Source organism: Plecotus auritus (genome assembly GCF_963455305.1).
Source record: "Plecotus auritus genome assembly, chromosome: 12".
NCBI classification, from domain to species: domain Eukaryota; kingdom Metazoa; phylum Chordata; class Mammalia; order Chiroptera; family Vespertilionidae; genus Plecotus; species Plecotus auritus.
The window spans coordinates 9,427,302-9,440,180 of record NC_137778.1 but is presented as its reverse complement, the minus strand read 5'-3'; the positions used below and the strand labels follow the sequence as shown (position 1 = coordinate 9,440,180).

Below are 12,879 nucleotides of genomic sequence, written 5' to 3'. Positions count from 1 at the left end.
AGGTAATTTAGTATGTTTTATTTAATGCAAGTGTTTCAAAGCTTGAACATGTTTAAGAAGGTTATAATATCTAGATTGATCTGACCAGGAAACCTTTAGAAAACCTATCTTTACAGAACACAAGTTGGAAAATTTAAATAAGATAAATTTATGTTCTCAAAATTATTTTAATTAGCTGTGTTTAATTTTTGTGATTCCTGGAAATATTTTGTTGGAACAAAAAAGGTTTATTCCTAAAATGTTTTAACTATCATTAAACAACCTCATTTGCTTTTTAAAAATTTTATTAGACGCCCTAGCCGGTTTGGTTCAATGGATAGAGCATGGGCCTGTGGACAGAAGGGTCCCGGGTTCGATTCGTGTCAAGGGTACATGCCCAGGTTGCCAGCTTGATCCCCAGTAGGGGCTGTGCAGGAAGCAGCTGATCAATGACTTTCATCATTGATGTTTCTATCTCTCCCTATCCCTTCCTCTCTGAAATCAATAAAAATATATTTAAATTTTTTTAAATTTTATTAGAGTAAAAGAATATTATTAAAAATGGGTTTCTCTTTCAACAGGAATTTTGACAGAGCTTCACACGAGGTCCTTGTGGGGAAAATGAAAAAAATGTGGGCAGAATGATAGTTTTCTGTGATGGACTTGAGCTTCAGTAGCCATACCCAGAGAAGGCTGATTAACAGATTGCTATCAACCTGGAAGAATATTTCCACTGATGCCTTAAAAGGCCTGTGCTGATTAAGTTTGCAGATAGTATGAATTTGAGAAAGATAAAAATATGTTAAAGTATCGGTATACAAAAAAAGTTTTAGATTTTGGGGAAAGCAGGTTTTAGTCATTTTAATTGCAATATCCAGTCCATTGTGTGATATAACAGCCCAAAAAGGCAACTGAGATCTTGGATTGCATTAGTACAAATGTAGAGTAGAATGGGAAGAGTAAGGTCATAATACTGATCTGCTCCCCCTCCTCCACACCTTTTTAAAACCATATTATTGTGTTTAGATTGGGGCACTAGTTCATAGACTTTAATCTGAAGTGGTGTGGAGGAAAGCATCTAGGTCGTGAGGATATTTGAAATATGTAGTAAGGAAGAGTTAAAAGGAACTCTTACTATTTAGCCTGAAGGAAAAAGTGGAAACTGTCATATATATATTTTTAAGGGAGGAGGGGTTAGATTTAGACCATGGTAAATCTTAGAAGGTAGACAAGATAGAATCGGTGAATGGACTTCAGAGGCAGATTCCACCTCCTTGAGGATTGTTTCATTATTGGAGTTTTCTTAGAACAGGCAGCCTTGGGAGATCAAGGGAGGTTCTCAGTTATTCCCTTGGTAGGATAAGGTTGGATTAAATTGTCTCAAGTCCAATAGCCTAGAACAGCAGTCGCCAACAGGTGGTCTGCAGACCACTGGTGGTCCGTGAGGTCCGAAAGGTTGGAGACTGCTGGCCTAGTATATATAATACACACGGCGGCAGCATCATATCACCCTACCACCACCACCTTCACACACACACGGGCCACCAAACTTTGATAGATTTTCTGAGTGCTTACGCTTGAAAAAGTGATCTTTTATTTTTGTGTTTTTTAAAAAATCTTTATTGTTGAAAGTATTACAGATGTCCCCTTCCCCGCCGCCCCCCCCCCCCCATTGACCCCTTCTATCTGTCCATGGGTTATGCACATATGCATACAGGTTCTTTGGTTGATCACTGCTACCCCCCTCCCAGCCTTCCCTCTGAGATTCCACAGTCTGTTCTATGCTTCTATGTCTCTGGATATATTTTTATTTTGTTCATTAGATTCCACACAATGAGTGAGATCACGTGATACTTACCTTTCTCTGACTAGCTTGTTTCACTTAGCATAATACTCTACAGGTCTCTCCCCATGCTGTCTCGAAGAGAAAGAGATCCTTCTTATTTACTGCTGCATAGTATTCCATGGTATAAATGTACCACAGCTTTTTTTTTTTTTCCCCCCCAAAACATAGCTTCTTTATCCACTCACTTACTGATGGGCACTTGGGCTGTTTCCAGATCTTAGCTATTGTAAATTGTGCTGTTATGAACATAGGGATGCATACATTCTTTCTGATCGATGTTTCGGGTTTCTTAGAATATATTCCTATAAGTGGGATCACTGAGTCAAATGGCAGTTCCATATTTAATCTTTTGAGGAAACTCCATACTGTTTTCCATAATGGTTGTACCAGTCTGTATTATCACTAGCAGGGTTCCCTTTTCTCCACATCCTCACCAGCACTTGTCATTGGTTGATGGTAGCCATTCTGACATGTGAGGTGATACCTCATTGTTGTTTTAATTTGCATCTTTCTGATGATCAGTGACTGAGTATTTTTTTTATATGTCTCTTGGCCATCTGTATGTCTACTTAGGAGAAGTGTCTATTTAGATCCTTTCCTTTTGTTAAGTTGTATGAGTTCCTTATATGTTTTGGATAGTAACCCTTTATCTTATCAGATGTATCATCGCCAAATATGTTCTCCCATCATTTTTGTTTTTCTTTTAATTGAGCATTTTTTAAAAATTGATTTCATAGAGGAAGGGAGATGGAGAGAAAGATAGAAATAGCAATGACAAGAGAGAATCATTGATCAACTGCCTCCTGCATGCCCCCTACTGGGATCAAGCCTGCAACACCCCCCCCCCCCCCCCCCCGCATGTGTCTTGACTGGATTTGAACCTGGGACCCTTCAGTCTGCAGGCAGATGCTCTATCCACTGAGCCAAACCGTTTTGTTGATGGTTTCTTTTGTTGTGCAGAGCTTTTTATTTTGATGTAGTCCCAATATATATCTGTAAACATATTTCTATGAGAGATGTCTGAGATTTTGCTGCCTATAGTTTCTTCTAGGATTTTTATGGTTTCACAACTTACATTTAAGTCTTTTATCTATTTTGAGTGTATGGTCTAAGTTAGTCGTCTAGCTTCATTTTTTTTTCATCTGTCCAATTTTCCCAACACCATTTATTGAAGGACTGTCTTGACTCCATTGTATGCTTTTGCTTCCTTTGTCAAATATTAATTGAGCATTATGGCTTGGGTCTATTTCTGGGGTCTCTGTTTTGTTCCATTGATCTATATGCCTGTTCTTGTGCAGGTACCAGGCTGTTTAGATTATGGGGCTTTGTAGTATAACTTGATAATCTGGTGTTGTGATCCCTCCAACTTTATTCTTCTTTCTCAAGATTGCTGCGGCTATTCAGGGTCTTTTTGGTTCCATATTAATTTTTGGAGTATTTGTTCTAGATCTGTGAAATATGCTGTTGGTATTTTATTAGGGATTTCATTGAATCTATAGATTGTTTTGGTTGGTATGGACATTTTAATAATGTTAATTCTCTCCATGAACACGGTATATTCATCCACTTGTTTATATCTTCCTCTATCATTTTTTCCAGTGTCCTGTATTGTAATTTTCCGAGTACAAGTCTTTTACCTCCTCGGTTAAGTTTATTCCTAAGTATTTTAATTTTTTTGTTGCAATGGTAAATGGGATTGCTTGTTTAGTTTCTCTTTCTGAGAATTCATTATTGATGTATTAAAAAGCCATTGACTTTTGGGTGTTGATTTTGTATCCTGCTACATTGCCAAATTCATTTATTAAATCTAGTTTTTTTTATGGGATCTTTAGGGTTTTCTATGTACAATATTATGTCATTGCAAATAATGAGAGTTTTACTTTCTCCTTTTCTATTTGAATGCCTTTTATTCTTGTCTGATCGCTGTGGCCAGGACTTCTGGTACTATGTTGAATAAGAGTGGTGAAAGCGCACATCCCTGTCTTGTTCCTGTTCTTAGGGGAAATGGTTTTAGTTTTGCCCATTGAGTATGATGTTGGCTGTAGGCTTGTCATATATGGCCTTTATTATGTTGATGTATGCTCCCTCTATTCCCACTTTGCTGAGAATTTTTATCAAAAATGGGTGTTGGATTTTGTCAAATGCTTATTCTGCATCTATTGCTATAATCATGTGATTTTTGTAAGAGAAAGATGTTATTAAAATAGTAAGGAAGAGAAAATACATTTACAGCATTGTACTATTAACACTAAATTTATGTCATTGTTTACAAGATAAAAAATTGTAAGTGGACTCATGCACTTCAAACACGTTATTCAAGGCTTAACTGTAATTGGAACATATTTTTAAATTTTGCATCTTGACTCATTGAGGCAGTAAGTTGAGAAGGTAATTCATTGTTGGTAGAATAAAGAAAAACAGAAGGCAACATTCTTTAAGAGCCTTTCTTTTTTCTCTAAAGCCAAGGGTGTGCCAGGGGTCCTCAAACTTTTTAAATGGGGCCAGTTCACTGTCCCTCAGACCGTTGGAGGGCCGGACTATAGTTTAAAAAAAACCAACTATGAACAAATTCCTATGCGCACTGCGGGCCTGGGACGAATCCGCTGCTTAGCAGGACAGGCAGCGGCACCCGGCGGGCCAGGTAAATGTCCTCGGCGGGCCGCATGTGGCCTGCGGGCCGTAGTTTGAGGACGCCTGGATACCGTTCAACATCACTCCATATATGTTCTCAGAATTCATTCCTACACCTATCATTTTTGCATATTATATAGTAGTTCTACCAGTCCTTGGATTCTGACCATCCTGTCTGAATTTAAGTGGTGTCTTAATCTTTATTATAAAACCCTCTGCTCAGTGTTTGGTGGTTTGTTTCTCTTAATCTTTTCAGTTCACTTGTTCAGTATCATTTAGTTACAGTGCATCTAAGGCTCTTTGAAAGCCAGGTTATCTGGATACTTACATGGACACTTTATACAGAGTGGGACGAAAGTTGGTTTACAGTTGTTTTGTATGGAAAATAATAATACACGAACAAACTGTGTATTGAGTATTCACAACTGTAAACCTACTTTTGCTCCACCCTGTATATAAAAAGTAGGGAAATTCAAATTAAGGTTTGTTTGAGATTGTAAGAATCTTGAATGGGTCAGTTTTTTTCTTCCCCTTCGTAAGGCTTAACTTACTTTCACTGCGATTTGTATCTTATAATGTAATTGTATTATAGTATTTAAAAATCACTTCATCTTGAAACAACTCATTAATAACCTTGTTTATCAGGTATACATACATATGTGTATACTAGAGGCCCGGTGCACGAAATTCGTGCACGGGGGGTGTGTGTGTGTCCCTCAGCCCAGCCTGCACCCTCTCCAATCTGGGACCCCTTGAGGGATGTCCGACTGCCCGTTTAGGCCCGATCCCACTGGGCCTCACAATCCAGGACTGCTGGCTCCCAACTGCTCGCCTGCATACCTTCCTGATTGCTCCTAACCGCTTCTGCCTGCCAGCCTGATCACCCCCTAACCACTCCCCTGCCAGCCTGATTGATGCTTAACTGCTCCCCTGCCAGCCTGGTCACCCCTAACTGCCCTCCCCTGCAGGCCTGGTCCCCCCTAACTGCTCTCCCCTGCAGGCCTGGGTCCCTCCTAACTGCCTTTCCCTGCAGGCTTGATCACCCCCAACTGCCCTCCCTTGCAGGCCTGGTCCCTCCCAACTGCCCTCCCCTGCTGACCTGATCGCCCACAACTGCCCTCCCTTTAAGGCCTGGTCCCTCCCAACTGCCCTCCCTTGCTGGCCATCTTGTGGTGGCCATCTTGTGTCCACATGGGGGCAGGATCTTTGACCACATGGGGGCAGCCATCTTGTGTGTTGGAGTGATGGTCAATCTGCATATTACTCTTTTATTAGCTAGGATAGAGGTCTGGTGCACGGGCGGGGGCCAGCTGGTTTGCCCTGAAGGATGTCCCGGATCAGGGTGGGGGTTCCCTTGGGGTGGGGCGGCTTGGGCGAGGGGCCTGTGGTGGTTTGCAGGCCGGCCACGCCCCCTGGTGACCCAAGCGGAGGCCCTGGTATCTGGGGTTTATTTATCTTCTACAATTGAAATTTTGTAGCCTGGAGCGGAGCCAAGCCTTCTGCTTGCTTGGTGGCAGCAGCCTTTCTTTGGGGGATTCATGTATCTTCTATAATTGAAACTTTGTAGCCTTAAGTGGAGGCCTGGGCCGGCCAGGGTGTGCGGAAAGCTTGGCTTCCTTCATCAACGGGGGCAACCCTAGCCTCCTGCTCTTTCCAGCTCCTTGGCTGTTGCCATTTCTGTTGGGCTATATTTATCTTCTATCATTGAAACTTTGTAGCCTTGAGTGGAGGCCTAGGCGGGCAAGGGCAGGCAGAAAGCTTGGCTTCCTCCATTGCCGGGGAAACCCAAGCCTCCCTTCTGCTCTCTGTGGCCATAGCCATCTTGGTTGGGTTTATTTGCATATTCTCTCTGATTGGCTGGTGGGCGTGGCTGGTGGGTGTAGCAGAGTGAGGGTTAATTTGCATATTGCTCTTTTATTAGATAGGATAGCAATAAGAAAAACATATATGCCCTGGCCAGGTAGCTCAGTTGGTTAGAGTGTCCTAATGTGTCAAAGTTTTGGGTTCAATCCTTGGTCAGGACACATAAAAATCAACCAATGAATATATAAATAAATGGAACAACAAATCCATGTTTCCTTCCTCCACCCCCTTCCTCTCTCTTTCTAAAATCAATTAATAAAAACAAAACAAAAAAATATGTGAAGTCTTTTGGCTGAGATGGGAATTTGTTGAAAAAATTTTTTTCAGAGAGAGAGTTCTAATTCTGTTTTAGGAAAAAGAAATGTGTATGCTAATATCTTGGAAAGTCCTACATTTTTATTATCTTAATTAGAATTTTTCTTTCTACAGAAATAGGAAGGTCGTTGATTATTCACAGTTTCAGGAATCTGATGATGCTGGTAAGTTTTGTGATTTCAATAAATTATGAGTTGGACCCTACTAGTGGAAGAATCACTAGTTTATGTACTTTTTATAAGGCTTTTGGAATAAGTTTTTAATTTTTCATATTTAGACTGTTTATGTATCTAAATTACATCAAGATCTGTGTCACCCAAAATAAAACTTGAACTTGCATGGATTTTAAGTTTTCCTTAGTAAATTACTCATGTAGACATTGAATAATTTCTTCTTGGTTTTGCAGCCCAAAGTTTAAGTGTGCAGTTATTCTAATGCAGTGCTTATTAGTTAATGTGTCCTGCTATAATCACATTTTAAACTTGTACCTTTTAATAGGGAATATTTTTGTTTTTGTGTAATAAAGTAACTAAGATGAGTATTTTGTGAAACAATTTTGATTTGTGGACTGACTCATTATAGAATGAGTAGTGTATCTTAAATCTTAGCCATAACAAGTTTCTATAGAATATGGTGTTTCTAATCTTATTATTTTCCAGATGCATTTACTATTTTTTTCTTTTTTTTAATTCTAATTTTACTTTATAAAGGTAATATGTGTACTTTGGGAAAACTTAGAGAAAATGCATAAGGAAGAGTTTTTGTTTTTTTAAAACCCACATATTCCAACCTCTCAGAGGGAATACTAACATTTACTCCTTTGTACGCCATAAGTGTCCATAGACGCAAGCGAGATAAAAGCGTCTTTGGATGCGTGGCAGTTAACTGGTTATTAAATGCTTGCTAAATGTTTGCATTTATAAATTTAATCCTCAGAACAATGCTATTAAAATAGGATATATGTTATTATTTCCATTTTGCAGATAACAAAACCGAAGCAAAGATATTACTCAAGACCCATTAGCCAGCAAATGGCCATTTTAACCATTTTGTTGAAAAAGCTTTTGACTTTTTTCCCTTAAAAATGTTTTTATTGATATTTGAGAGAGAGGGAGAGATGGAGACATGGATGAGAGAGAAAAATCATCTATCGGCTGCCTCTTGCCACTGAATCATGCTTGCCGGGGTCTATCCAGCAACCCAGGCTTTGTACCCTGACCAGGAATCAAACCAGAGACATGTTGCATGGGTCGATGCTCAACCACTGAGCTACACTGACCCCTTTAAAAATCTAGTTGAGGTCTTGCTGTAGGATTTTTGGGTTCTCTCCCTCTACCATATCACCCCTACTTACTATACCCCCCCTACTTAGTATCTGCCTCCTGTTATTAGAAGTTACTTGAAAAATTCCTATTAATGGTTGTATAATATTCCATAATGGAATTTATAATGTATCCAACCTTTTAATAATTGCTGAAGCTCTGTATAATGGTGTAGTAAACACTTTTGGAAATAATCACCTTTTAAGGTGGGGTAATTTTCTTTAGTTTAATAGGGTTTTTGAAATTGAAGTTATTTTGCATAAGTAAGTGGAACAACAAACCGATGGTTCTCTCTCCCTCTCTTCTACTCTAAGACCAAATTTTTAAATATATTTTTATTGATTTCAGAGAGGAAGGGAAGGAGGGATGGAAACATCAATGATGAAAGAATCATTGATTGGCTGCCTCCTACTGGGGATTAAGCCTCAGTGATGGAGTGTTGACCTATGAATCAGGAGGTCACAGTTCTATTCCCAATCAGGGCACATGCAACCCCAGCATGTGCCCTGATTGGGAATAGAACTGTGACCTCCTGATTCATAGGTCAACACTCCATCACTGAGCTATGCCAGTTGGGCTAAAATCATTTTTTTTAAAAAAAGAAAGAAATTAGAGGTATTTTTCTTAAGTGCCAGAGTATACTATACTTATTACTTTAATTTAAAAATAATTTACTTAATAACAGGAATTGTATTAGCATTGTAGAATCAAGGGTTCTTTACATTCTAAAATGCTTTTACCTTATTACTATAATAGTTTCCAAATAAATAAAGATGTGGAAACATGGGAAAATCTTTAATAAATTAAAAGGGTAGGATATACAAATGATGAGATATTTAGCTAAGGATATATTAAAACATACACATTAGGACTAGAGGGTAATATACAGAAATGGAAATGATAAGGTGGTGAGACTGAGAAAGAAAAACTTTGTTTTTAAAATGCGTGTGTGTGTGTGTGTGTGTGTGTGTGTGTGTGTGTGTGTTTTAAATTTATTTCAGAGAGGAAGGGAGAGATAGAAACATTAATGATGAGAGAGAATCATTTGTCAGCTACCTCCTTCATGCCCCACACCAGGGTTTGGACCAGCAATCTGGGCATGTGTCCTGACCGGGAATTGAACCGTGAACTTCTGGTTCATTGATCTACGCTCAACCATTGAGCCACACTGGCCAGGCTATTTTATTTTTTAATGAAAAAAAAAGTTATTTGAAAAATCTTGTCCCTCATTATTTAAAGAGCATGAGAGATAATTATCTCAGAAAATGCATTGCTAATTTCTACATGTACAAATCATAATATAGTTTATTGATTTTTGAAAAATGCTGTGTAGATGAAGATTACGGAAGAGATTCGGGTCCTCCAGCTAAGAAAATTCGATCATCTCCACGAGAAGCTAAAAATAAAAGGCGATCTGGAAAGAATTCACAGGAAGATAGGTAAAAAGCATTTGTTTTTGTTTTGTTTTGTTTTTGGCAAGAAGCATTGTTAATTGGTTCCTGATTACTCTGTCAACCACTCTAATAGGGTAATTTCTGATCTTTAAATTGGGAGAATCTTCATTTCTTTTGGGAAGGCACTTATGGGTTCGCTTAATATTGTTTTTGCATATTTTATCTTAACTTAGGCAGGGCTTCTGAGTCTAGACATTGACCTCTTTAAAGTCATGTGGCTTGTTTGAACTCAACCTGGAATCCAAGGTGATCTCTGGGAATGCCTTTGTTGCTACCCCAGACCTCTGAACATAGCAGAAAGATTGTTTTAAGTATGTAATTTGTTACCTAAGGTTAGTATTGACATTTTCATTGTAGTAATAGCAAAGACTGAGTCACCTTTCACATTCAGTCACAGATCACTGGTAGAATCATAACTGAAGCTTATAGAATTTAAAGATTCAGTCTGCCAAGTTTTACTGTTTATAATCAATTCTCCTTTGTTTAGATAATTTAATAATTTGGGGCAGTTTCCCTTCCCTTAGTTTTATTTATTTTTATATTTTTAAAATATATTTTATTGATTTTTTACAGAGAGGAAGGGAGAGGGATAGAGAGTTAGAAACATCGATGAGAGAGAAACATCGATCAGCTGCCTCCTGCACACCTTCCACTGGGGATGTGCCCGCAACCAAGGTACATGCCCTTGACCGGAATCGAACCTGGGACCTTTCAGTCCACAGGCCGACGCTCTATCCACCAAGCCAAACCGTTCAGGCTCCCTTCCCTTAGTTTTATAAATGAGTTCAGATGAATTGTAATTTTAACTAAAATTGCCTAAGAGACCAGGATACTGTATACTGTAGCTTTCTCCTCTGTTCTTATAAGTATACACATACATTCTCATACTCACTGTGGCAAAAATTCCTTGATGGTGATGATGATAGCTACCATTTATGATGGTCATGTGCTAGTCTCTATTATGTGCTAATTTATATATATTATCATTTAATTTTCACAACACCTCTAATTAGGCAAAGTAATATTTTTTAAAAATATATTACATTGAATTTTACAGAGAGGAAAGGGATAGAGAGTTAGAAACATCGATCAGCTGCCTCCTGCACACCCCCCACTGGGGATGTGCCTGCAACCAAGGTACATGCCCCCGACCGGAATCGAACCTGGGACCCTTGAGTCCGCAGGCCAACGCTCTAGCCACTGAGCCAAACTGGTTAGGGCTAGGCAAAGTAATATTAACTTAAGCGGGGTTCAGTGATTTGTCCAAGATTACCCAGTAAATGGACCAACAGAGGGTTTTGTTTGTTTAGTTTTTGTTTTTGGACCAACAGGTTTTGAAACCATGTCTATTGGACTCCGGGTTCTATTTTTTAACCTAGTTATTCAAAGATATTTACCGTCAAGCATAAAGTCACTATAACAAAGCCCTAGGCAGAAATCTTCCCATTCTGAATTTACAGGATGCTAAATTTGCAGAAATAACGTTACTGAATACATACATTTACCTAGTACTTTATGTTTGCTTATATTGCTAACATCTAATATTTTCTTTTCTGAAGAATTTCAGAAATGTGATTTTGAGGAAAAATAAGACAGTTGTACTGTGGGGAAACAAGTCTTCCATAGTTTCATAGTATATCTCTCTAATCCTGTTTTATATGGCAGCCTAATTTAAAACTATCTTTTATTATATTGATTATATTTCTCCAAAGGAATGAGCTTTTTAAAAAAATGTATTTTTATTGATTTCAAAGAGGAAGAGAGAGATAGAAACATCAATGCTGAGAGAGAATCATTGATTGGCTGCCTCCTGCAAACCACTACTGGGGATCGAGCCCATAACCCCAACGTGTGACCTTGACCGGAATTGAACCTGGGACCCTTCAGTCCGCAGGCCAGTGCTCTATCCACTGAGCCAAACCAGCTAGGGCTGAGCTTTTTTGTAGCCTGTTATAATGTCCCCTCGATGTAATTAATATCTAGCCTAAATTTTTTGTTGTTGTAGTCATTTAGTATTCTCTCCAGTGTCAGGAGTGGTTGAAATAAATACAGATTTGATTGCTGTTTGTATTAAGTGATTTATATATTTATTCCCTCGGACTATATATATATATTTTTTTAATGTATTTTTATTGACTTCAGAGAGGAAGGGAGAGGGAGAGAGAGAGAGAAAAAAAAAACATCAATAATGAGAGAGAATCATTGATTGGCTGCCTCCTGCATGCCCCACAGTGGGAATTGAGCCCACAACTTGGGCATGGGCCCTTGACCGGAATCGAACCCAGGACCCTTCAGTCCACAGGTCAACACTCTATCCACTGAGCCCAACTGGGTAGGGCCCCTCAGACCATATTGTGTTGATTTTTCCATTGGTCTCTATGTAAAAGTTTAGCTTTTACTTGGCTTTGCTGTAATGTGAGTCAAGGATCAATGGTTTCTATAAACTCAATAATAAAAGAACTAGAGAAAAATGATACAGTTATTCATCGTTGTCATAGACTTGGAGATTAAATGCTTATTTTGCATAAAAACATTTATATAGAACAGTCACAGCTTTCAGAATTATAGTGTTTCTTGGGTCAGATTACTTTAGTAAAGAAATATGTTTTTTTCTCTTTGCTTAGGAATCTTGGGTTCTGTATGAGGTCTAGATTATGGGAAATAACAAAAGAGATTTACAAGACTTGCTGTTTAAGAAAGAAAATTCTGTTATGTATGACTTTTTTTGTTTGTCAGAATTTCTCATAGAATCATAAGATTTTAGCACTGAAGAGTACCAAGTGATTTGCCTGAGATCATAAAACTAATCAATGACAAAGACAGGACACTAAAACCCAGATTCCTGAGCTAAAATTTGTGAGGACATAAAATGTGCATTTTTGTGACTTTAAAATTGTTTTATAGAACTTTTCACTGAGCTTTTTTTTTTTTTTTAATCCTCACCAGATTATATCTTTTTATTGATTTTTAGAGAGGGACAGAGAATGAATCATTGAGATACATTAGTCATACTCTCTCTCCCAATTTTGGGGGGAGGCAACCTAATTTTTGGAGGCCTTGCTTTGGCAAGGCTGGAAAAAAAAAAGAGAGAGAGATACATCAGTCAGTTGCCTCCCTTATGTGCCCCGACCAGAAATCAAACCCGCAACCTTTTGGAGTACGAGCCACCTGGCCAGGGCTCATTGAACTTTGCAATTCCTTATTTTATTTTGCAGTGATCTTGAGCTCACTTTTATTTTCTCCAGGATACAAGGCATGTTTCTGAAGTGTAGAAATATCAGAGGCAAAAAATATATAGTTAATATTTTGTTTTAGATAAATATTTAGGCATATTTATATAAAATTGTAGTATTTTTATATTCTTCCTCCAATAACAGAATTTTTTTTTTTTTTTTTTTTTTTGTTAATTCTCACCAAAGGATATTTTTCCATTGATTTTTAAGGAGAGTAGAAGAGAGAGGGAAAGACA

The 12,879-nt window shown here is 38.3% G+C and overlaps 1 protein-coding gene across 2 annotated transcripts in view; it reads left to right on the top strand.

Annotated features, from left to right (window-relative positions):
* NUCKS1 (nuclear casein kinase and cyclin dependent kinase substrate 1) overlaps nt 1–12,879 on the top strand; it is a 32,561-nt gene that overhangs the window by 9,921 nt on the left and 9,761 nt on the right. For both annotated transcript variants that reach the window (XM_080648768.1, XM_080648769.1), the window contains exons 2-3: nt 6,749–6,798; nt 9,290–9,395. In XM_080648768.1, coding sequence (XP_080504894.1) covers nt 6,749–6,798; nt 9,290–9,395 — 156 coding nt within the window. The remainder of the gene's footprint in view (nt 1–6,748; nt 6,799–9,289; nt 9,396–12,879) is intronic.